Source organism: Pelodiscus sinensis, chromosome 17 (genome assembly GCF_049634645.1).
Source record: "Pelodiscus sinensis isolate JC-2024 chromosome 17, ASM4963464v1, whole genome shotgun sequence".
NCBI classification, from domain to species: Eukaryota; Metazoa; Chordata; order Testudines; family Trionychidae; genus Pelodiscus; species Pelodiscus sinensis.
The window spans coordinates 16,079,621-16,105,756 of record NC_134727.1 but is presented as its reverse complement, the minus strand read 5'-3'; the positions used below and the strand labels follow the sequence as shown (position 1 = coordinate 16,105,756).

The 26,136-nt window shown below is 44.2% G+C and overlaps 1 protein-coding gene across 2 annotated transcripts; it reads left to right on the top strand.

Annotated features, from left to right (window-relative positions):
- The first annotated feature begins 1,189 nt into the window (after nt 1-1,189).
- Nucleotides 1,190-26,136, top strand: SLC26A2 (solute carrier family 26 member 2). Of its 2 annotated transcripts, XM_075900215.1 has the most exons (4): nt 1,198-1,312; nt 5,189-5,314; nt 18,476-19,120; nt 23,269-26,136. In XM_075900215.1, exons 2-4 carry the CDS (start codon nt 5,252-5,254, stop codon nt 24,772-24,774), a joined length of 2,214 nt encoding a protein of 737 aa, XP_075756330.1. In that variant the 5' UTR covers nt 1,198-1,312; nt 5,189-5,251; the 3' UTR covers nt 24,775-26,136. The 2 variants fall into 2 exon arrangements, with proteins under 2 accessions (XP_075756332.1, XP_075756330.1); XM_075900217.1 differs by lacking the exon at nt 5,189-5,314 and having other exon boundaries at nt 1,190-1,312.

Sequence of the window (26,136 nt, the reverse complement as noted above, 5' to 3'; positions counted from 1 at the left end):
ATTACGAGGCACGGGATAATCCCATAAGAGACCCCAAACAACAATTCAAAGTTGAATTGTTTAACCAGGTGCTAGATTGTGCAATACAGTCAGCTGAAGAACGTTTCATGCAGCTCAAGGAACACAGTAGTATATTTGGGATGTTGTATAATATTCCAAAACTCCTCACTATACCTGAAGAAGACCTACACCAGCAATGCAGGGCACCAGAGACAGTGTTGACACATGATGACATGTGTGATATTGATGCGAGTGATTCAGGTGATGAACTGAAAGCCCTTTCAAGAAACATTTCAGCAGGATCAACTCCAAAGGCTGCTCTGGAATATGTGTGCACAAATAAGATGACCACCCTCTTTCCAAATGCTTTTGTTGCTCTGCGCATACTTCTCACACTTCCTGTAACAGTTGCCAGTGGAGAATGCAGCTTCTCCAAGCTGAAGTTAATAAAAACACATCTATGCTCCACAATGACACAGGAGAGGCTGGTTGGCCTTGCAACCATTTCAACAGAGCATGAGCTGGCCCAGTCTGTGGACCTTCGGGAAGCAGTTCAAATCTTTGCAACCAAGAAGGAATGGAAAGCACCACTTATTCAAATAGATAAAAATGCCCAGTGTTTACTATGCAGACAAGAAAAGTTCAATTTGCTGTTCAGGCATTTGAAAGTTAAGTGTTACTTAACATTTTTAACAAGACACGTTAAGTTGTTAGTTCTCTTTATTGGGGTAGGTAGCAGAGCAGTACCACAGAGGAGTAGACCAGGAAGAAGGCAGAATTGAGACCTTTCAAAGTTTTGGCCCAAGTGAGGGGGCAGTTGAGCTCCCTGCCTCAGGTGCCAAAATACTGTGGGTCAGCCCTATAGGCCAACGTGTGCAGTTAAGCAAGAGCGGGTCTGCCCCCGCTTGCACCCTATCACAGGGCGGCCGGGGCGGGGAGTCGGGAGACCGGGAGCTGTTGGTACCGCCCCTGCTCTGCCCAGCCAACGCTGCGATCTGTGGCAGCTGCAGGCAGTAGCTGGGCACCGACGTGACAACGCTCAGGTCCAGCCCCGGCCCAAACGGCGAGTGGGGCTGGATTCAGCCCGGCCCCCTCCGCGCTGCCTCGTCCCCGCCTCCCCGTGCCCCGCCCCGCCCCGCCCCCCTCTCCTCCCTGGCCGGTCACTGGGCCGCTGCCCAGCTCTCACCTCCCCCAGGAAGCTGCGCTGCGGGGGCAGACGGTGGGGGCGGGGTTTGCGGCTGGGCCCGCCCCCCCCTGCTCCGAGCTGAGCCCGGCGGGGGCGGGAGCCAAGTTTATCTGGAGCGGGGGCCGGGTGAGTGACTCCTGCGGGGAGCGTGGCGCGCTGGCCACCCTAGCGAGGCGAGGTCCAGATGCAGGGGAACCCCGGGAGAGCGGGGATTCCGATGGGGGGGGACCCGGGAGAGCGGGGATTCCGATGGGGGGGGCACCCCGGGAGAGCGGAGATTCCGATGGGGGGGGCCCGGGAGAGCGGGGATTCCGATGGGGGGGGGGGACCCGGGAGAGCGGGGATTCCGATGGGGGGGGCACCCCGGGAGAGCGGGGATTCCGATGGGGGGGGGGGCCGGGAGAGCGGGGATTCCGATGGGGGGGGGGGCCGGGAGAGCGGGGATTCCGATGGGGGGGGACCCGGGAGAGCGGGGATTCCGATGGGGGGGGCACCCCGGGAGAGCGGGGATTCCGATGGGGGGGACCCGGGAGAGCGGGGATTCCGATGGGGGGGGCACCCCGGGAGAGCGGGGATTCCGATGGGGGAGGGGGGACCCGGGAGAGCGGGGATTCCGATGGGGGGGGGGCCCGGGAGAGCGGGGATTCCGATGGGGGGGGACCCGGGAGAGCGGGGATTCCGATGGGGGGGGCACCCCGGGAGAGCGGGGATTCCGATGGGGGGGGACCCGGGAGAGCGGGGATTCCGATGGGGGGGCACCCCGGGAGAGCGGGGATTCCGATGGGGGGGGGACCCGGGAGAGCGGGGATTCCGATGGGGGGGGGACCCGGGAGAGCGGGGATTCCGATGGGGGGGCACCCCGGGAGAGCGGAGATTCCGATGGGGGGGGCACCCCGGGAGAGCGGGGATTCCGATGGGGGGGGACCCGGGAGAGCGGGGATTCCGATGGGGGGGGCACCCCGGGAGAGCGGGGATTCCGATGGTAGGGGCACCCCGGGAGAGCGGGGATTCCGATGAGGGGGGGACCCGGGAGAGCGGGGATTCCGATGGGGGGGACCCGGGAGAGCGGGGATTCCGATGGGGGGGGGCACCCCGGGAGAGCGGGGATTCCGATGGGGGGGGCACCCCGAGAGAGCGGGTGTCCCGGGGCGGGGGCACAAGCTCCGGTGGGAGTAGCGAGGAGGCTGCCCAGGGAAGGCTTCGGGGCAGGCATCCTGGAAGCGTGCTCGAGCCCCAGGGAGAGCAGCGGGTGGGATTCTTGTGTAGTGGAGAAGGAAGACACCCCCGGGGGATGAGGGGCCAGGGATCCCCGGCATTGGGGGAAACACCCTGAGAAAGGGGGAGTGGCGAAGAGGTGCGCTGATGTCCTGTTGGGGATGTAGTCGATGTACTCCAGGGAGAGCTGGTTTCACTCTGAATTATTTTCAGACTTTTCAATGAACTTTGTCCGCCCTTCAATAACAGCCTCCAGCTCTGCACCGCTAAAAAACCTCCCTGCCTTGTTTCCCTCAGCCCGCATTGTCTATACTCAGAACCTCCATGGCCGAAATGCTGGCTGCCCCAGCTCCTCTTATCCCTGCTCTGACTTTATGTACTTCTGCAAAGTGTCTACTCTGCCTGTATGATATTAAGTAATCTATAATAATCCTGAATGGTTAATTCCCCCTCTCAGCACCATTTTGGTTGGTCAGCTCCAGGTTAGAATGAGGTTAGGAGGGGCAGTAGTATTTTATAGATATCTAATATTATAGATTTAAACTCGTGAGCCAAATCAGTTTCGCATAGGAATATGAAATCTGGAGTGTAAGGTTATTGAAATTGATGATACTGGTACAAATTCATTGCTAGTTTTAAATAGAACTTTACTCATCTGATTAATGTCTCTTAAATACTTTATTTCCAAACAGAGAGACTGATAAATACTAGGTTTGGAGGGAAGGGAAGATGCAGAAGGCACCAGCCCCTTCCTATTGCAGACCCTGATTAGTTAAATTCTCAGAGCTTATGTGGGAAAAAACTTTTGTAAACCAGGACATTGAAATTCCACTGTCTAGGAATAGATTTGTGTTGGCTTCTAAAATGAGAAAAGTAGGCCTCCACAATCCTGGTGTATCAGGGTGGGACACAGTCTCAAAGGCTGTGATCTTGGGCAGAAACCTTTTAAGCTTGAGAGAAAAAGTGTTTGGATTTTTTTATGTTTCACTTCTCAGCAGTGTAGTCTTTCTCTCACACGTATCCCTTATCCAAGGTAAATGTTGGCTTTATATGTGCTAGTTTGTTCAGTTCAGTCTCTGACAGGATTTATTTATAGATGCTTTCACATGAACAGAAGACCAGTTTCTCTTTTTCTGGTGAATCTGGGAAGTTCCTGGCAGTCAGAAGGCTATGTGATGTGAGCTGGCCTTAAACACTCCAGGAAATTTATTTGGGAAGAACCTCTCTTTCCTGTGTTTTAGGAAGAATCTGCACATGACTGTAGCATTGTGTATCTGTCTAATTTGCCTGACTAATAGTGGGGCAGAGAGAGAGAGAGGTCCTATTTTTGGTGCTGCTTTTCCTTCCCTGGTCCATACAACTTTAATTTTAATTACAAACATTTCTGTAGAAAACTTGGGTCTGATGAAAAGTTCTCCATTGACAACCCTGGACACTAAACTCTGCAAAATAGATCCAGCTCAGGTCTCACAGAGCAGTCATCTCTGTCCAAGCTGTATGCATAGCCAGGTTCCTATAGATGCATCATCTGGTTAGTATATAGGATATAAAGGAAGACACTGTTTGTACTCTAATGAGCTTAGTTACATTTGAAATAAATAAAGACTAGACACATGCATACATACCCTACCTCTCCCTCATGCTTGATGCTAATTTAGAGCTTGTTTTTATTTGCTGTCATGGGTAAGCATTTGAGAGCATCATGGAAGTAGTGAAATGCTGCCTAAATCCAACTCCCAAATTTATTGCTGAAATGTCATATTGTTACTGGGACAACACACAGGTGCCTATTTATGACCCTAGTTCAGAATTCAGTGGAACTAAAGGTGTGCCTAAAGTTAGACACCTGTTTTGTATTGCTAAATCCAGTCTGTATCTCTTCTGCATGATATAACCAGCAATCTAGAATTACGGCTACTGATCAAAAAAGTAACTAGTTCATGTCATAGGAGAATGTCATGGTGTTTTACAAGAACTTGAGCATAATCTCATATATACGTGATCTTTACATTGGTTCTGGAATATTATTGCATTTGCAGTTTTATTTCAATGACATTGGATTCTCCCAGTCTCTTTACAGTTGTGGATTGACTTTTTTGCCTTCAATAACCAAAGGAGAAAGGGCATGTTTTCTAAAGTAACTTTTACATATACACATTTCGGCTGCATTTTCCAAGGAGCCTACAATTGTTAGGCCCTGACTCCTATTGAATTTCAATAGGACTGTGGTTCCTTTAAAATTCCAAGCCCCTCTCAAGAACTCTGAGTGCACAATCAAACTTTCTAATGTTGGAATAAGTGTGTCTACAAATTAAAAGATAATCTAAACTTGAAAGTTCTTTCTGATTACTGCATGGTATGAAAAGCATTTGCATTTTAAATTCACAGCATTCAGTAAACAGAACTTCCAAGTATAGATTAGCTTTTAGTTTTTAAAAGTGGCTGCATAAAACTACACACTTGTTGGCGCGCAAAACTGCGCACTTGCACTTTTAGTAACCTGCACCATTTAAGTTGTTTGTGCACACATAGCTTAGACAGCTAATCTTGATAGATGCAATCTGTGTTTGGCAAAAAAAAAAAAAAAAAAAGCAGTATTTTATTTCTCCTCGTAAGTGTAGATTTGACTTGAGTTTAAGATTTTAAACTCAATTATTTGAGCATGTGAGCAAGTTAAAATTCCCATACTATTCTTTCATGCATCTGATGTTGCAACTCATGAAAGCTTATGCCATAATACATTTGTGAATCTTTACGGTGCCACCAGACGCCTTTTTGTCATTACAGGTTGCACCTCCCAAATCTGGGATTCTCTTGTCCGGCAACATTCGTGATCCTGCATGACCACAGATGTTCCTGGATGAGAGAGCCCGAGGGCTGGAGGACCAGCATCTGGGAGCCCAGTGCAACTCTGTGAGTCTGCTAGCAACAGGGCCACAGCAGCCTCGGCACAGTGCCATCGGGACTGTCTGCCACCTGGCAGCGGGGCCAGGACCACAGCAGCCCAAGAGGAGAAGCCTGGCTAGGCCACGTCAGCCTGGGAGGCAGTGAGGCTGCAGCCACCGTGGTGGCGGAGGCAGGATGATTAGGGCTGCCTGCCGTCTAGCAGCTGAGCCAATGCTGTGGCTGCAGCAGCCTGGGAGGGGAAGCTGCAGCCCGACAGAATCAGCGCAGCCAGGGCCACTATATGCTCAGAGTGCACGTGTTCTGGGATGGAAATCCAAGCCTGCAGAGACCTCGTGCTGTTGTTCCTGTTTTCATGAGGCTAAACTAGGCAGATTGCAGCTGACCTTTAGAATGTAATGGTTTAGTAAAAGGGGAAAGTGAATCCCGTCTTTTTAAACTGACTTTGAATGGATTTTAATATTGTAAAAATTGTAAGATTACATAATTAGAATTCCTGATTTTTATGACAGGCCTTTGTGCTAAACGTCTCATGACAGAGAGATATCTGTGATCATTTCTCTTACGTCACAGCATTTGTAACATATTTAAAACAAATATTCTTCAAAGACCATATTCAGGCTGAAAGGAACTGGTAAGACTGAATTCTGGGCATGGAAATTGATCCTATAAAAACAACATTTTTTCAAAGTAAACAGATGTTGGAAATGCCCTTTCTGAAATTAAATGCTATGCTCACTGTACTGAACTGAAATTTTCTTGTCCTCTATCCCTGAAAAGAAAGAATTCAAGTTTTATGCTGGTTGTGACTAGTTACAAAAATAATACAAAGCAGCATTTTTGGTCAGAAATTAGTGTAATGGGATAAAAAATCTGGCACTACCCATGTCTTTTCACCCTTAGAAGCAATGCCTATCTTTTTGATGAAAAACCCTATTCATACCACATAAAGACGGCAGTTATACAGATATATACAAAGACTTTGTGTAAGTAACTCCACTAGTACAACCACAGTTTACTAGCAAAATCATTTCCTCTTAATCCATGATTCTAGAGTCTAGACATTTACAGTGGTCAGCACGTGTATAAACAGGTGTCACTTAGGATATCTGAATCCAAAAAAATAACGAGCAGGAAGGAATATACACTATAGCTAGATGTAATTTCAGAGTTTTCTCACAGAAATTAAGAATAAAACTTAGGTTTCTGGGAGCCTTTTGTGATTCTTGGAGAAGAGGGATGTAAATTACTGTAATGGAGGAAAACAGTGAGCCTGTTTAAGAAGTTTCTAATGGATATAAATAGGAGATTACATTGAAAAACAAAATTTCATCATTTTACTGAACTCATTCATAAAAGATTTTTAACAAAAATGGGTCATAATTGAGAGCAATAAGTTGAAAAAAAGGCTTCGGTCACAAATACTGTGTGCTCTCACAGTGCTCGCTCACAGTGCATAGTTAAGATACAGGCATTGTTTAACCTTGTTGACTTGAAGTATTTCTTTTACATGTACACACTATAAATGACAGCCAAATAGTATTTTGCAATACTGCACAAGAGGGCACATTATCAAGTGGGTAGTGGATGAGTCAGGGGTAATGAATTCTAATATCTCTTTTAGAATTGACTTGGGCAACCTTGGGTAACTCACTCTCTGTAGATTTCACCATTGAAAATCATAATACATTATTCACAGAGCTTTGGGGAGGCTTACTTACTCAATATTTATAAAGCATTTAAAGTTATGTGAGTAGAAGGCCTTATCAAATAACTATATATAGTTATAACATGTATATAGTTATGTATGATAATGACATACCCTAAGGCTGTGTCTACACTGGACCACTTATTCTGGAAAAGCAGCCGCTTTTCTGGAATAAGCTGCGAGCTGTCTACACTGGCCGCTTGCTTTTCCGGAAAAGCAATGATGATCTAATATAAAATCGTCATTAGTTTTCCGGAAAAACTATGCTGCTCCCGTTCGGGCAAAAGTCCTTTTCTGGAAAAACTGTTCCGGAAAAGGGCCAGTGTAGACAGCACAGTAGTCTTTTCCACAAAAAAGCCCCGATCGCAAAAATGACGATCGGGGCTTTTTTGCAGAAAAGCGCGTCTACATTGGCACGGACGCTTTTCCGCAAAAAGTGCTTTTCCGGAAAAGCATCCTGCCAATGTAGATGCGCTTTTCCGGAAATACTTATAATGGAAAAACTGTTCCATTTTAAGCATTTCCAGAAAAGGTATGTCTACACTTGCAGCCTATTTCGGAAAAGAGTATGTCTACACTTGCAGCCTATTTCGGAATAGGGCTGCAAATGTAGACATTCGGAATTGCAAATCAAGCCCAGGGTTGTTATTCTTCCTGCAATGAGGTTTAACAGGTAGTTCGAAATAGGGCTTTATTTCGAACGCCCGTTTCACTGCCGCGTGTAAATGCGGGCAGTTATTGCGGGCTTGTAAATTTCAAATCGAGCAGGAGTCTGACACTAACATAAGAGATGTTAAGAATCATCAGGGATTTACTAGATCAGTACACTAGTGACTACACTCTGGTTGGTGGATCTACATTTCTAGAGTAATTAAGAGGGGACACTCTCATGTTAGTGACCGATGGAGGTATAACTGGGTCCAAAATGAAACACATCCTGCTAGTTAATGTGTGGGACCTAAATTTGGATTCTTATATAAGAGCATATAGTGCTGTCACTGGACACTGTGCTGGGCAAGTGTGTGTTTATTGAAAAAGGAGCCCTTGTAACAATCATAAAAAGTTTCACTGTAGTCTTCTTCAGGAATGGACTTGTACAGGGTTTCATTTAATCTTAAACAAGCTATTATTTTCGTCTCTTGTTTACTTGGAACATTTTAAAACTAAACTGGGCAAAATGTTAATAAACAAAGCACAATCCTGAAATGTCAGGGATTTGACCTAGAGAGGACACTACGTTAATGGGTCACAGGGCCTAATAGGTTTTTTTCTATTTCTGGATTGGATTCAGTGTTCATAAAAAAATTAGGCCTTTCTGGTAAACGCTCACTTTCATGAATGAATTCATATTTGATTATCTGAAATTCACATACTAATCTGGTTGACGACAATTTTATTGAGTATAATAATAGTTTTTGGTGAATTAACTGGTTCTTTCTAGGCATTTTTCTTAACAATACTCACCATTGCACCAGCACGGGTACAGCTCTGCTGCTGGTAGAATTGTGGCTGGCTAATATAGAATAGTGATTAGTGTTTTACCGTTGTTTCTAACCACTGCTGCATCAGTGCTAAGTGGAAGATTTGAAGAAACATCTATTTGGAGGTAGTTTTCCCTTTCCACTGCCAAAGAAAGAGTCATGTGTCCTTTTGGATGCATATAAATCTATATCCTGTTTGATTTAGTGGTTAGCAAACCAGCTTAGCAACTCACATACTGCTGTGACCATTACAGGAAAGGGTGCAACTTCGCTTCCACAGTGATCCTCTTTCTTTCAGAGCTCTCTTACATACTTTTTTTGGTTGAAACTTTCCATTCTTGGCCTCAGTCCAAAGGTCAGAGTCTCTGGACAGTTGAAATTAAAATCCATTCAGTCATTTGAGTATGTGTAAAAATGAGAGAAAAAATACTTCCACTAGGGTCTTTCTGTGCCAACTCAGACTGTGAGTGATGTATCCTTCCTGCTGATAGGTAGAGATAGGAAAACAAGTCTTACAGCGTTGGTGTTGCTGCTACATAAAAGATTAGTTGATCAACATGCTCCCATGTAGGAGGAGCTCCTGCTAGTGGCTCTGAGGCTCAGAACATAAGAACAGGCATACTGGGTCAGACCAGTGGTCCATCAAGCTCAGTATCCCTTCCTCTGACAGTAGCTACTGCCAGGTGCTTCAAAGGGAATGAATGGAACCGGGCAATGTATTGAGAGATCTTGTCCCAGCTTCTAGTAGTCGAAGGTTTAGAGACAGCCAGAGCAAGGGGTTGCATTTCTGGCCATCTTGGCTAATAGACATTTATGAACCTAATAACACTTCCTTATTCATTTTCTCCACACTATTCATGATTTTATAGACATGTTTAGTCTCTATCCTCTGTTTAGTCATCTCTTTTCTAAACTGAATAGTCTCCAGTCTTTAAATCTCTCCTCATAAAGAATCTAGGGATGTAAAATCCCCTTTAAATGGTTAACTGGTTAAACATTACATTTAACCAGTTAACCAAATAAAGGGGGTGCAGGTGGGCTGGAGAGTCCCCCTCCCTGTCATCCTGCCTCCTGCACTGGAGGCAGGGGCTGTTCAGCCCGGCTAGAGCAGCCCCTGCCTGTGGTGTGCCCATGCCTGGCACAAAAAGGGTCTGCTCTAGCTTGGCCAGAGCAGCCCCTGCCTGTGGCGGGCCCTGCAGTAATGGAACACCTCCCTGCCTGCAGGAGCCACCCACCAGTTCACCAGAAATGGTAAGAATCACCCCTTAAGTTTACTGGTTAACCAATTAATCATTCACATCCATAATGGAAGCTATTCCATACCCCAATCATATTGTTGCCCTTGCCTGGATTTGTACAGTGGCGTTATGATATTTTCTGTCTTATTTTCTATTCTTTCCTTATAGTTCCTAGCATCCTATTAGCTTTTTGGACTGCTGTTGAGCACTAATCAGATGTTTATCAAAGAACTATCCCCAATGACTCCACAGCTAATGTAGACCCTTTTATTTTTATGTAGTGCTGGGATTGTATTTTCTAGTTTGCATTATTTCATAGAATCCTAGGGCTGGAAGAGACAGCAGGAGGTTATTGAGTCCAGCCCCAGCCCAAAGCAGGACCAATCCCAACTAAGTCATCCTAGCCAGGGCTTTGTCAAGCCAAGACTTAAAAACCTCTAGGGATGGAGATTCCACCACCTCCCTAGGTAACCCATTCCAGTGCTTCACCACCTCCTAGTGAACTAGTTTTTCCTAATATCCAACCTAGACTTCCCCCACTGTAACTTGAGACCATTGCACCTTGTTCTGCCATCTGTCACTACAGAGAACAGCCTTTCTCCATCCTCTTTGGAACCTCCCTTCAGGAAATCGAAGGCTGCTATCAAATCTCCCCTCGCTCTTCTCTTCTGCAGAATAAATAAGATCAAATCCTTCAGCCACCCCTCATAGGTATGTGCTGCAGCCCCCTAAAACACAAGTATCTGTCTCTAGCCAATTTTCCAATTATTATCTTGGCTTCTATTACACAGTGGTGATTGCACTGCAGGGGGCCCGTTTCATTTTTAAAATTTTTCTTTTTTCTTTTTCCAAACAGAGGATGGCACTTCTCTTGTTTTGTAAATTCTTTACATCTGTTTCCAAAGTTTTGTTTTGTTATTGTGCTTGCTATCTCCGGACTGCATGCTGCCCTCTCTTATTTCTCTTGCTTCTTTTAAATCTTTCTTTATTTCTGTTACTTGCCTGGCCAGTATAGTGGCATGATGTTTAAGCCATCTTACTGCCAAGGGCATTTAATTGCAAAGTTCTAGCTTTTTACTTCTCTTACTATTCTTGAAAGCTCCAGTTTCTAACATTGCTTTACAAATGTCAGTCCATGATTTCCCACTTTCTTTTTTAAATTCAAATGGACCCTCCCTTGCTGGCAATCTAGTGGGTCCATACTTCATCAAACTCTGGGGATTTGAAGGAAGGGGGAAAAGAGGTTTCCTTAGTGTGTGGTTTTCTGCCATGTTAGATCGTGATACCTACAGCGGACCGCTCGCTTACTTACCAGATCAGCAGTCGGGGTCACCAACGTACTAGGTCAGAAGGCACCATTGGTGTCCTGACAGGCCTCCTGGTCTGTCAGTGATGATAAATATTTGGCTGCATGTGTTTTTGTAGGCTCCCTCTGTAGATCATACCAGCTCTGTGCATATAGCTAGCTTAGCAGACTTTAAGAGAGCCCCCGCAGACCACAGACTTAACACTTTGTCTAGCCTAGATGGCAATAGGGAAATCCATATTGTTGACTGAGCATGTCTATTGTCAGGGGGTACATATACATAGTGAACAAGTGGTGAGTCTGTCTACTGACAACTATTACTGTACTTTGACAATAAACCTGATGTAGGTACCTTTGAATCTTATAGGTGATATGGAAAAAAGTCAGAGTGGTTACCAAAATAAAATAAAATGCACAGGGAGCTTTTTACATTTAAGGTTGTAAGCTTTTGATTGTAGAGTTTGTGAAATCTTTTCAGATTAATTTTACAGTCAGACTAATTGGAGTTAGATGTTCACATTGGGCTGAACTGAAGGCTGAACGCATTGTAGTATCCATAAATGTGTGTGGGATGTCCTGTTCAAATGTGTGACTAACCCAGTCAGTCAGTGACTCATGTTCCTTCTTTCAATGAAGTATTTGTGGTTTTCCCCACCCCCCGTGCGCTTTTCCTTCCGCCCCCCCAACTCTTCCACTCTTCCAGCTGCCCAAACCGCTATACAGACATTTCATGCAGAAGCTCAGCTGACCTCCTTGTATGGAGAGAGCGAAAAATTACTAAAGAGCTATTTCAGTTTCTCAATATTTCCAAATCTCTCTGTGAAGATTTAGCTGGGTGAAGTTGAGGATCTTTCCCTCATGCCCTTTTTCTTATGGCCATGCCTTTTATTCATCCTTTTGGCTTTGTTTTTATTTACACCGAAAAAATCTAGTACATAAGTACATAAGAACATAAGAACATAAAAATGGCCGTTCTGGGTCAGACCAAAGGTCCATCTAGCCCAGTATCCTGTCTGCCCACAGTGGCCAGCACCAAGTGCCCCAGAGAGGGTGGACTGAAGACAATGATCAAGCTATTTGTCTCCTGCCATCCCTCTTCAGCCTCTGACAAGCAGAGGCCAAGGACACCATTTTATCCCCTGGCTAATAGCCTTTTATGGACCTAACCTCCATGAAATTATCTAGCTTCTCTTTAAACTCTATTATAGTCCTAGCCTTCACAGCCTCCTCTGGCAAGGAGTTCCACAGGTTGACTGCACGCTGTGTGAAGAAGAACTTTCTTTTATTAGTTTTAAACCTGCTACCCATTAATTTCATTTGGTGTCCTCTAGTTCTTCTATTTAGGGAACTAATAAATAACTTTTCTTTATCGGCCCTCTGCACACCACTCATGATTTTATATACCTCTATCATATCCCCTCTCAGTCTCCTCTTTTCTAAACTGAAAAGCTTTAACCTCTCCTCATATGGGACCCGTTCCAAACCCCTAATCATTTTAGTTGCCCTTTTCTGAACCCTTTCCAAGGCCAAAATATCTTTTTTGAGGTGAGGAGACCACATCTGTACACAGTATTCAAGATGTGAGCATACCATAGTTTTATACAGGGGCTGTAAGATATTCTGGATCTTATTTTCTATCCCTTTCTTAATAATTCCTAGCATCCTATTTGCCTTTTTGACCGCTGCTGCACACTGTGTGGAAGTTTTCAGAGAACTGTCCACGATAACTCCAAGATCTCTTTCCTGATTTGTCGTAGCCAAATTAGCCCCCATCATACTGTACGTATAGTTGGGGTTATTTTTCCCAATGTGCATTACTTTACACTTATCCACATTAAATTTCATTTGCCATTTTGTTGCCCAATCACTCAGTTTGGTGAGATCTTTTTCGAGTTCCTCACAGTCTCCTTCTGTCTTAACTATCCTAAACAGTTTGGTATCATCTGCAAACTTTACCACCTCACTGCTTACCCCTTTCTCCAGATCATTTATGAATAAGTTGAAAAGGATTGTCCCCAGGACTGACCCTTGGGGGACACCACTAGTTACCCCTCTCCATTCTGAAAATTTACCATTTATTTGTACCCTGTGTTTCCTGTCTTTTAACCAGTTCTCAATCCAAGAAAGGATCTTCCCTCTTATCCCATGGCCATGTAATTTACACAAAAGCCTTTGGTGAGGGACCTTGTCAAAGGCTTTCTGAAAATCTAAGTATACTATATCTACTGGATCCCCCTTGTCTGCATGTTTATTAACCCCTTCAAAGAACTCTAATTGATTAGTAAGACATGATTACCCTTTACAGAAACAATGCTGACTTTTGTCCAACAAATTATATTCTTCTACATGCTTCACAATTTTATTCTTTACTATTGTTTCGACTAATTTGCTGGTACTGAAGTTACCGGTCTGTAATTGCCCGGATCACCTCTAGAGCCCTTTTTAAATATTGGTGTCACGTTGGCTACCTTCCAGTCATTAGGTACGGAAGCCGATTTAAGGGATAGGTTACAAACCACAGATAATAGTTCAGCAATTTCCCATTTGAGTTCTTTTAGAACCCTTGGATGAATGCCATCTGGTCCCGGAGATTTGTTAACATTAAGTTTTTCTATTTGTTCCAAAACCTCCTCTAATGACACTTCAATCTGGGACAGTTCCTCAGATTAATCACCCACAAAGGACGGTACAGATTTGGGAATCTACCCAACATCCTCAGCCGTGAAGACTGAAGCAAAGAAATCATTTAGTTTCTCCTCAATGGCTTTATCGTCCTTGATTGCTCCTTTTATAGCTTGATCATCTAGGGGACCCACAGGTTTTTTAGCAGGCTTCCTGCTTCTAATGTACTTAAAAAACATTTTGTTATTTGTTTTTGAGTTTTTGGCTAGCTGTTCCTCAAAATCTTTTTTTGCTTTTCTTATTACATTTTTACACTTGATTTGACAATGTTTATGTTCCTTTCTATTTATCTCACTAGGATTGAACTTCCACTTCTTAAAATATACCTTTTTGTCCCTCCCTGCTTCTTTTACATGGTGGTTAAGCCACGGTGACTCTTTTTTAGGTCTCTTTCTATATTTTTAAATTTGGGGTATACATTTAAGTTGGGTCTCTATTCTAGTTTGAAAATATACCTCTAGAATTAGAGTAGCCTGAGTTAGTTCATTGGTTTTAATGGGCATCAGAGATCAGACTATTTTGGATAAGAACTTGAATGTGTTCTAGAAGAGAAGGGAGACTGACCCAGTTCAATACAATTGATCAAAATATGATAACCTTCCGTTGCTATTGAATATTGTTACAATCACTACAGGTTAAAACAGAACAGAGGCTCCAAAGTGAAAGACATTGCAGTGTAATATGGAGCAGCTGAACTAATAAGAACATATTGATTCCTAATTGGAACTGAATTATAGATATGTATTGGATACTGCTAGTTGGGAATAGAGGCTTCTTTAAATGCCACCACTGCTTTTGGAGTCACGGGCAAATGTGGGTAGTTCAATAAAGCAGATACTTCACCATTTAGGTTTTTTTCATTGTCAAAATTATTACCCAAATCCTTCTGGGGATCCTATGTGCAATTAGCCTGAGTTATTTGTGTGTGCTAATGGACTATTGAATACGATGATGGACATGGACCATTGCCTTAGGGGATAGTGGATGGCATCCCTGTTTCAGAGCGCTCAAAGGCAGAAGGAAAAAGTATAGATAAAGAACTCTGGTAAACTGAAATTAATTGTACAGCTGAAGCCATTTCCACTCCTGCACAACTCCCAAGAGAAGTGTCTTGTAACAGACAGTGGGAGAAACAAGCTGTCTAAATAGAAGGTCTGATTTTTGCTTTACCCATGTGGACACAGCTGCCAAGAGATTTACTTAGTAGCAGAAACACTTTATAGCTCTTTGCAAAGTGTTAATTAAGTAAAAGAATTTCCAGTGAGAACCCTGCAATCTATTCTCATCAAGCCTAGTCCAAATATATTTCAGCTAATTAATTCAGAAGTTGATTGCATAGCATATGAGTTCTCCATTTGTTAACATTCGAGCTGCACATTGAAGGTGTAAATTGCTGCATAAATGCAAAATATTTTTGTTATTAGTAGAGCTGAACTGGTAAAGAGATGTGATCTGGTTTTGAAGGTGGAGGACTGGGAACTAGAAACTCCAATGTTCTAGTCTCTGACATACTCTTTTGTGGCCTTCAGTATGTCCGTCATTGGCTGAGTTTCACTTTATGTAAAATCTGAGCAATAATATTTAATTCATCCTTGCAAGCCATCTGTGAAGGAATTGTATTTGCAAAAGGCTCTGAAGCAGAAGATTGGGTAAGCGCCAGGTTACATACATGTGTTAGTGGTGTCTCAGGTTGTGTTTTATTTCCTTGTCTGCTCAGATTTTTTGCTTTCACATGTTGAAGACGTAAGTTCTTATTATAAGAATGTTCTTTATTGAGATAGTCTCAGATATCATCTTTGTCTGGAAATGGGTGACGGGAGGGATCACATGAGGATTACCTGTTGTGTTCCTTCCGGGTATATCTACATTACAAAGTTAATTCGAACTAACGGACGTTAGTTTGAATTAACTTTGATAGGCACTACACTAGCACTCCACTAGTTTGAACTTAATTCGAATTAGCGGAGCGCTTAGTTCGAACTAGGTAAACCTCATTGTACGAGGATTAAGCCTAGTTCGAACTTACTAGTTCGAATTAAGGGGTGTGTAGCCCCTTAATTCGAACTAGTGGGAGGCTAGCCCTCCCCAGCTTTCCCTGGTGGCCACTCTGGCCAACACCAGGGAAACTCTATTGCCCCCCTCCCGGCCCCGGACTCCTTAAAGGGGCACGGGCTGGCTACGGTGCCCGTGCCAGGTGCAAGACTGCCAGCACCCAGCTAGCAGACCCTGCACCTGGCACAGCTCGAGCCAGCCACCCGATGCCCCCCAGCCCTCCCCCTCTTCCCGGGACCAGGCTGGCGGCTCCTGGGAACTTGCCCGGGACTGCAAGAGGTGGACACCCACCTGGTCTAGTGCGGACATCGTGGACCTTGTCGTTGACCTCCGCACTAGGCACAGGAAAGTTGCCGTCTAGGGCAGGAGAGCTGCCAGCCTGGCCACCCAGGAGCAGGTGTGCATGAAAATCAAGGGGGTCCACTGAGACCCCCCGACCCTGAGCCCTGAGCTTACAATGGCCATACTGGGTCAGACCAAAGGTCCATCTAGCCCAGTAGCCTGTCTGCCGACAACAGCCAACCCTAGGGACCCTGGAGGGGATGGACCAAAGACAGTGACCAAGCCATTTGTCTCGTGCCATCCCTCTCCAGCCTTCCACAAACTTTGGGCAGGGACACCACTCCTGCCCCCTGGCTAATACCACTCCATGGACCCAACCTCCATGACTTGATCTCACTTCTCTTTAAACTCTGTTCTAGTTCTAGCCTTTACAGCCTCCTGCAGCAAGGAGTTCCACAGGTTGACTCTTTGCTTTGTGAAGAACAACTTTCTGTTACTAGTTTGAAGCCTGCTACCCATTCATTTCCTTTGGTGTCCTCTAGTCCTTCTATTATGGGAACTAATGAAGAACTTTTCTTGATGCACCTTCTCTACCCCACTCATGCTTTTATAGGCCTCTATCCTATCCCCCCTCAGTCTCCTCATTTCTAAACTAAAAAGTCCCAGTCTCTTTAGCCTCTCTTCATATGGGACCTGTTCCAAACCTCTGATCATTTTAGTTGCCCTCCCCTCTCCCACTCTCTCTCTTCCCCTCTCCCACCTCCTTTTCCCAGTCTCCCTGAGTTTTGTTCAATAAAGAGAGATTCTATTTTTGACCACACGTTTTCTTTATTTTGTACATCAGGAAGGGGGGCTAGGGAAGGGTAAGTGGAAGGAGGTGAGGGAGGAATGGGGTACGAGCCCCCGATGGGGAGGACTGGGCTGGCTCTGCGGGCTTCTGGGGGTGGAAGCTCTTCTGCATCCCCCCAATTGCCCCTTCTCCCCAGATGGCAGCCTGCAGCAAGTGCAGCCGGTCTGATGGCCGAGTGCTGTGATGTGCCCAGTGTGGGCACTCAGGGCACTCCAAGCCAGGACTGCTTTGCAAGCGGGACACCCCTGAGAACTGTCTGTCCGGGGTGGAGGTCGGGACCCTTTAAGCACAGCCCTCGGCTAGCCTGAGGCAGCAGCTCCACGCTCTAAGTCCTCATCTGATGCCCTGCCGGCACTGCTTCCGGCCATTCTTAACCCCGGTTCAGGGTCCACTTAATGTGGACATGCTAGTTCGAATTAGCAAAACGCTAATTCGAACTAGTTTTTTAGTCTGGATCCGTTAGTTCAAATTAGCTTAGTTCGAATTAACTAAGTTAGTTCGAATTAGCGCTGTAGTGTAGACATACCCTCCCTCTGGAGCATCTGGTATTGGCCACTGTTAGCAGACAGGATACTGGGCTAGGTGGACCTTTGATCTGACCTAGTATTGCCATTCTTATATTTTTATGTTCTTATGTTCAGTTTAGTCCATGGTAGGAGAAGCCTGTTGGTGTGAGCATGTGACAGCTAGTACTCTAATTAATCTCTAATTAAGACGCGTGTTTCTGTTCCTTTGGTTGGATATAATTTGCTTCAAATCCAAACTTTGTTTTAAAAAAATGGAAAGTGTTCCTGTGCTCTATCATTTGGTGCAACAAAACCCTTTGGCTACAAATTGCTGCTTTTTAGGTAATAAGTAAAGCTCCACAATGGCTGGAATCCTAACTATGCTAGAAACCCTAATGAAAGACACAAATTCTGTGCCAGAAATTGAGTTGCAAAGGGTGTGTTTCACAAATTGTGTTGTAATGAATGTTTAGCTAGTACAGCCTACTGTTTCTATTTTTGCTGAATAGAATTGACTGTGCTGCTATGCGGTATGCAGATCTGATTACACAAAAGAAGTGTGTTCTCTTTTAGTATGTGTGTAGCTAGGATTTAATCAGCCATATTCATGGAGAGGCTGTCTGAACTAGGGATGTAATAGTGTAGTTAATTAATCGATAAGAAAAAGCTTATAGGTCAATGCTAAAGACTACGTGCATTCCCCCTGCCTCCCACCAGAACATTTTTTAGCAGGCTGGCTAGCAGCCTGGCTCAATCTTATCTTGCTTGGGTCCGGGACCTACAAGTTAAAAGGAGTCTGGGGGTATATTTTCCTTCCATTTTATAATATAGTTGGACAAAACCAGCAATCCACGTCTGTGCTTGGTTGAAGATGGGAAGAACAGCTGGGCAAGATTGAGTTGTCTGAGACCTTGCTTGTACAATGCTTGGCTTAAGCTAGCACTTTTAGTCCTTGACTTTCATGAGAACTAAATTCACTCTCATTTAAAAAAAACAAATAACCTGGAATATTCTAGACATTAGTTTAAGATTAACTGACTTATCTGATAATGTTTGTGTTGGTAGGGAGCCTTCAGGATGGCAGAAGAAGTGGAACTCAGCCACATCCAGTCAGCATCTGAAATGGCAGAGGGAAAGGATGGCAAACACAATTTTCAGTCCATGATGTTCCTGGAGCCTACAGAGGCGAGCATTGATATAAAAGCACTTCTGGTCAAGAAAGCGAAGAAAATTTGCAGTTGCACCCCAGCCAAAGTTAAAGACCTGATATTCAGTTTTCTCCCAGTCTTGGAGTGGCTCCCCAGATATAAACCGAGAGAGTATCTCCTGGGAGATATAATGTCTGGTGTGATAGTGGGCATCCTGCTGGTTCCACAGTCCATTGCCTATTCCCTGCTGGCTGGCCAGGAACCTATTTATGGACTTTACACATCTTTTTTTGCCAGCATTATTTATTTCGTGTTTGGTACGTCTCGTCACATATCAGTTGGTATTTTCGGTGTGCTTTGCCTGATGGTGGGACAGGTAGTGGACCGCGAGGTAGAGAGAGTTGGGTATCACATGGAGCCCAGAGTTCCCAGTGGCCTTCGCAGAGAGATGGCAATTTATGTAAATACCACCTCTTTGGCTGTGAACCAGACTTTATGTGATAGAAGTTGCTATGCAATTGTTGTGGGAGCCACGGTGACCTTCGTAGCTGGAGTTTATCAGGTAAGAGGTGGTAGGGTAACTGGATATTCTGTGGAAATGCTTCTAATGCCCTTCCTCTCCTCTCTTAGCAATAGTTTAACCCTTTACTGAAGCCTTCTGAGACCAGGCTGAGAAACAATAGCACTGTTGTTTATAACAGTAATAACAGTAGTACCCCATATTGCAGTTCTGGTTAAAGATCCACTGGCATTTCCCTTTATAACTATCTGATTCTGAGCATTGCCAAAGACTCAATTCTGATTGATTTCACATTATCAGGTGCATAACACTTCTACAGGCTGTCCCTAAAAACTTCTCTTCATTGGTTTGTGGTTTGGCTTTAATTTTCCCTGGGCCAAAACTTGCAGCAGCATCTTTCAAATCCAAACCACTTTTAATTTATGTTACTGGAAATTAATACACATTATAAAATAAAGTCCCTGGTACTGAATGTTTTTATTTTGAGCTTCTAAAACTTAATGACTTGATTGTTCAAAACCAGAACCATACCATTATTTTAAAGGGATGCTGCAAAGATAAAAATTATAAACGAAAAAAAATCTGTTACTTAATGTCTTGATTTATTAAAATTGAAACATTTTTAAATCTAATATTTATTACAGTTATACTTTGTTTACTGCTTGTATTTTTATTAACTATTGAAATTAGATCAGTAAGTTTAATTTTCTGGTTTCTTGTACCTCAGCAAAAAGCGTTGTAGAGGAAGGAATACATCCAAAAATTATGCACCCTCATTTCAGGAGCATCCACAACCCTTACAGGTGACCTTCTCTGGACCTCTCTGGTCCAGCAACATCCGTGGTCCAGCATGATTGTTTGGCAACAGTCAGGTCCCTAGGGTGCTAGACTAGAGAGGTTCATCGTGTAATAGCTAACACACGGGGGAGAAGAGAAAAAGAGAACATTTTTATGACGTTGTAGACAGTCCTTTACACTAACTTGACGTCCTGTACTACCAGGCAGTCTTGAATAATTTATACACAATAAGTCTCAGAGGGGTAGCTGTGTTACCTATATCTGCAAAACCAATGAGGAGTCCTGTTGCACTTCAGAGACTAAAAAGATTTATTTGGTCACAAACTTTTGTGGGTAAAAAACCACTTTGTTTAGAGGTCTGAAATGGGTTTTACCAATGAAAGCTTATGCCCAGATAAATCTGTTAATCTTTAAGGTGCCACAGGACTCCTCATTTAGACAGAATAGTGGTGGATTGGGTTTGTGAGAGGCAATGGGATTGTGTAGTTGTGAACTGTTGTTTGGTATTTAGCAAAGAACACTCTCTCTCTAGCTTCTTCATAGAAACAACTCAAATTACCTCATTTAGATGTTATACATAGAACAGCAATTAGCAGTGTTTTGCATGGGGTCTTTCTGCCTACTAGACAATACCTCGCTTAAACTAAAACATTACTTATGTTAGCTCTTCAAAGCCCCAATGAGGAACAGAGTCACTTTGTGATAGGAATTCTAGTAGAACCCCAGAGTTACAAATGCCTTGGGAATGGATGTTGTTTGTAACTCTGAACAAAACTTTTTGTTCTTTCCAAACTTTAAAACTGAAAATTAACATAGTTTTGGAACTATACTATCCAGAAGAAAATGCTGCTTTTAACCATCGTAATTTAAACGAAGCAAATACAGAAACAATTTCCTTACTTTGTCAGATCTTTTTTCTAAGCTTTCCTTTATTTATTTTTAATAATTTACATTTAAACACAATACTGTACTGGATGCTTTTTCTTTTTTTTGTGGTCTCTGCTTCTGCCATATTGTGTACTTCTGGTTCCAGATGACTCTGCAGTAAGGATGTAAAATACCATTGCATTGGTTAACCAGTTAACCAATTAAATGGGAGGCTGGCCAGGCTGGAGCAACCCCTGCCTGTGGGCAGCCTGGCCTGCTTGAAGCAGCCCTGCGGGCCCCATGCAAGGCTGGAGCAGCCTCCTGCCTGCAGCAGGTGGGGAGTTTCACCAGCCTATGCCAGTTAACCGTAACCGTTAAGAGTGAGGCTTACCGGTTAACCATTAACATCCCTACTTTGGTGTAACTCTGAGGTTCTATTTTATACAGGCACATAGTAAAAGACAAGCTTTGCCCCAAGATTGCTTATAGTCTAAGTAGACAGAGATAAAAGGAAAGGGAGATGAAGTATTATTATTTGTATTTTATAGTCATGAACCTGTGAAAGAGAAGAGTCAAGTGACTTTTCCAAGATTACACTGAGAGTCAGGAAATGAACTCACCTCCTGAATCCCAGTCCAGTGTCAAATCTCAAGATCATCCTTCCCAGTTAATTTATGCAATTCTTATGCAGTTAGGCCAGTTTCCAGCCATGCCTATATTTTATTTGTGATGCCTGAACTATTGGATGATGTTTGTGACCAAATGGGACTAGTTTGTTTGAGCCAAGTAGTGTAAAAGTACCATACCTGGCAGTTCTTGGGATCTGGCCTGGCAGTGTGACAAGTGAAAAGCATGAAAGGGCTTTTAGTGGGGGGCCCAAAGGGGAAAAAACCCTAAACTTGATTGTAAGGGAGGCCTGTGTTTAACTTGTAGAAAGTTTAATGGAGAAACAGGTGTATCCTGCAGATTTGAACCTGGGACTTCTGGAGCTTAGTGCGGGAGTCTTTACAGCATGAGTTACAAAGCCAGCTGCTGCTCAGCTTAGGCTGCAGGGCTCCCTAGGTGTGTGGGCTACACAGGGACACAGAAGCTACGTCTACACTGCCGGCTTCTTGTGCAAGAAGCCTTTTGTGCAAGAGTTTTTGTGCAAAAACTTCTTGTGCAAGAGCACATCCACACCTCAAAGCTCATCGCAAAAGTGATGTGCTTTTGCGCAAGAGAGCGTCCACACTGCATGGACGCTCTTGCACAAGAAAGCTCTGATGGCCATGCACAGAATGGCCATCAGAGAACCTGAGCTTTTTCCTCTGGAGCGTCCACACTTGCCTTTTTGTGCAATAGCTGTAGCGCAAAAGGGAGTTAGTTATTCCTCGTAGGAGGAGGTTTACCTACACCAGCAAAAGCCCTCTGTTCTGCCAGTTTACTACTGATTTCCTTGCGCAAAAGCACATTTGAGGTGTGGACGCTCCACTGTTTTTTGCATAAAACAACCATTTTTGCGCAAAAAGCTCGCAGTATAAGGCTACATTTATACTGCACCCATCTTCCACAAAAACTTATGCAAATGAAGTGTGGATTAGCATATTGCCATTCTTCATTTGCATAAATAATTAGGGGCCATTTTTGCGCAAGAGGCTTTTGCGCAAAAAAGACCCATCTACACAGCTGCTTTTTGCGCAAAAGCATCTTGCACAAAAACTACCCCTAATTAATTTTGCAAATGAAGCGTGGCAATATGCTAATCCGCGCTTCATTTGCATAGGAAGCAGTATAGACATAGCCTTAGTGCATACTGCTGGGGCAGAGGAAAAGGAAGCTATGCATCTATCCAGTCCTTTCCATTATAGAATAGTGATAGAAATGTAGCCGTGTTAGTCTGGTGTAGCTGAAACAAAATACAGGACTATGTAGCACTTTAAAGACTAACAAGATGGTTTATTAGATGATGAGCTTTCGTGATCTGAGGAAGTGGGTCTGGCCCACGAAACCTCATCATCTAATAAACCATCTTGTTAGTTTTTAAAGTGCTACATAGTCCTGTATTTTCTTTCCATTATAGGCTTACTATAGACAGCACCAAAGATGTAAGTGGAACTATAATTTATAAATATGAATAAAAATACATTTTTTAAATTTTCTTTTATCTGTGTAACCTAAGCATTGTTGGGATTTCTATACCAAATGTAAAAAACCCTTTTGTTCCTTGTGCTCCCCCTTTTATCCTTTCAGCATGCTATAAGTTGTTGCTGAGAGTTGCAAGAAACAATGAGCAAAATACAAACATGAATTCAAAAGTGAATCTCTTGTCTGAGAACCAAAGCCTGATTAGCAGTTGTGCGTCTGATTAAAGGCAAATGCATCTGGAGTGGCTAGGGAGTCTGGCTTGCATTTCATTTCACTCATCAGATGGTGGGCTATCCTGCAAAGTCACATATTATGCCATATTGTCTAACTCATCTTCCTGCTAATTTCTACTATGCTAAAATTTGTACTCTAATCTGTTGTGTGTGTTTGATTCCTTCCAGGTTGCTTTGGGCTTCTTTCAGGTGGGCTTTGTCTCAGTGTACCTCTCCGATTCCTTACTCAGCGGATTTGTCACAGGTGCCTCCTTTACTATCCTAACGTCCCAAGTGAAGTATCTCCTGGGCCTGGACATTCCACGCAGCAGTGGCATTGGCTCCCTCGTCACCACTTGGATAAACATCTTCAAAAACATCCACAAGACCAATATCTGCGACCTCATCACCAGCTTCTTGTGTCTTCTTGCCCTAGTCCCAACCAAAGAACTGAATGAGCACTTCAAATCCAGACTCAAGGCCCCCATCCCCATTGAACTGGTTGTGATTGTGGCAGCCACGCTGGCATCTCACTTCGGGAAGCTGAAGGAGAATTATGGCTCCAGTATAGCTGGACACATTCCAACTGGGTTCCTGCCACCCCATCCACCCAAATGGGATCTGATTCCTAGTGTGGCAATAGATGCAGTTGCCATTGCCATTATTGGCTTTGCTATCACTGTGTCCCTCTCTGAGATGTTTGCCAAGAAGCATGGTTACACAGTTAAGGCCAATCAGGAAATGTACGCCATTGGCTTTTGCAACATTATTCCCTCTTTCTTCCACTGCTTCACAACTAGTGCAGCTCTTGCTAAGACTCTTGTCAAAGAGTCAACAGGCTGCAGAACTCAGATCTCTGGTGTGGTGACCGCGTTGGTCATCCTGTTAGTTCTGCTTTTGATTGCACCTCTCTTCTATTCCCTTCAGAAATGCGTGCTGGGGGTCATAACCATTGTGAACCTCAGAGGAGCCCTGAGGAAGTTCAGGGATCTGCCAAAAATGTGGCATTTGAGCAAAGTGGACACAGTGATCTGGTTAGTCACGATGGCTGCTTCGGCACTGATTAGTACTGAAATTGGCCTGCTTATTGGTGTCTGCTTCTCAATGCTGTGCATTATTGTGAGGACTCAGAGACCAGAGGCATCATTGCTCGGCCAGGTGGCAGAGACTGAAATGTACGAATCCCTGTCTGCCTATAAGAACCTGAGGATGAAGCCAGGCATCGTGGTTTTCCGTTTTGAAGCGCCTCTCTACTATGTCAACAAGGAATGCTTTAAATCCACTCTTTATAAGCAGACAGGAGTCAACCCCGCCAGGGTGAAGGCAGCCAAGAAAAAGGCAGCAAAGCGAATGCTGAAAGAGAAAAGGGCAAATTCTGATGGCAGCCCGGCAGACGTCTCAGTGCAGCTTGTCACTGAGCCGCTGGTGTGTCACACCATAGTGATTGACTGCTGTGCAGTACAGTTCTTGGACACAGCAGGGATCCACACACTTAAAGAGATCTGCAAAGATTATGAGGAAATAGGCATCCAGGTGTTGTTAGCCAAGTGCAACGCCTCTGTGAGGGGTTCCCTGCACCGGGGCGAGTATTTTAAAAAAGGGGAACCAAATGTCCTCTTCCACAGTGTGCATCAGGCTGTGGACTTTGCCTTGGGTACGCACAAGCACAATGGGTGTTCAGCTGCTAAAGAGTAGTGCTGGGAAGGTGACAACTGTGTGTACGATCAGGGGAAAAAATTGAGGATGTACATGTAATATGTGTGCACTCACACTGGTACATGCATCAAAATCCAGGGGTATTGTTCCCCAACTGGAGGAGTGTAGAGCATACAGTGTGCTTCAGCGCTTTAATGGTGCTCTCCTGGTTAAGGTAATTGGGTAAGTAGTTGCTGAATATAGGCATACTCGGTGGGATCATGATTAACTAGTTAAACCAATGTTTTTCACGATCCCTTTGTGTATTCCCTGTTGGACTCTCTGTATCCCAATACCTACCTCCCCTTTAGACCTTCACCCTTTAGGTCCTTATTACAGCCACCATCTTTCTGGCCTACACTTCCCTTGGCAGCTGTCAGTGCTTCCCCTTAGTGAAATACTGGGCACACTGCCGCCCCATTGCTCAGCCCTTGTACTGGCCAAGGAACAAGTGAGATACTCAGCTCTCTTGGGTTATTCTCTGACATGACAAGAGATGGGGTTTTTCTCCCGGATGAGGGCCTGGGTCTGGCTTTTGCAGAGAATTACAGTTCACCCTGAGAAAGGGGAAGTGACAAGTAGATTTCTTTTGTGTGTGTGTGACTTGTGCATGTTACCTATTCTGCAAGTCAGGCACAGAGAGAAATTCAGGAGTGATTTGCAATCAAGGGAGCGAGCCTTGGAGCCAAGGTCTGCAGATTTGGGCTCACACTATGGTGCTGAAAACAGCAGTGTAGGTTTTTGAGTTGTGGCTGGAGCACAAGCTCTGAATCCCCCTTGCCTCAGGTGTTAGAGCCCAGCTCCAGCCTGAGCTGGAATGTCTATCTACATGACTATTTTTAGTGCTGTAGCACTGTAGACTCAGGTTCTGAGATGTGCTGTCCTTTTTGTTTGAGTCCCCATCCCTAATGGGAAAGCATTAAAGTTTATCTTACTATCACATTCTATTCCCCTTATCAGAGAGATCTGCAGAGCAGGGACTCTGTAAGTTCATACACCTTTGCCTACACATCTGCACAGAGTTTGTGTCTTCAGAAATACAACTTGATGCCTTTTTAGTTTGAATGGGTTGGGTATGTATTATACAGGTACTTCACAAGAAAATGCTTTGAACCACTTTTAACCAAAGATGCCTTAAAACCTATGGCCTTGCAACCTATTACTCTTATCTAGTAGAAAAGGACTGGAGCAATGATTTTCTTCTTTATGCATGTGCATGTATATTTGTTTGTCAGAAAAGTTTGTCGTTCTATATTGTGTTCCTTTGGACAATCTTCACAGATTTTTATTAAAAGCTTTTTGGAGCACAGTACCAGGGATGGGTTGCAGACGGAAATCTGTAAGGCAGACTCCTGGTTGTAT

Coding starts and splice junctions, on each gene's coding strand:
- SLC26A2 (XM_075900215.1), top strand. CDS start 5,252: ATGTTCCTGGATGAGAGAGCCCGAGGGCTGGAGGACCAGCATCTGGGA. Junction 5,315..18,475: donor TGGGAGCCCAGTGCAACTCT/GTGAGTCTGCTA, acceptor TTGTGTTGGTAG/GGAGCCTTCAGGATGGCAGA. Junction 19,121..23,268: donor TCGTAGCTGGAGTTTATCAG/GTAAGAGGTGGT, acceptor GATTCCTTCCAG/GTTGCTTTGGGCTTCTTTCA.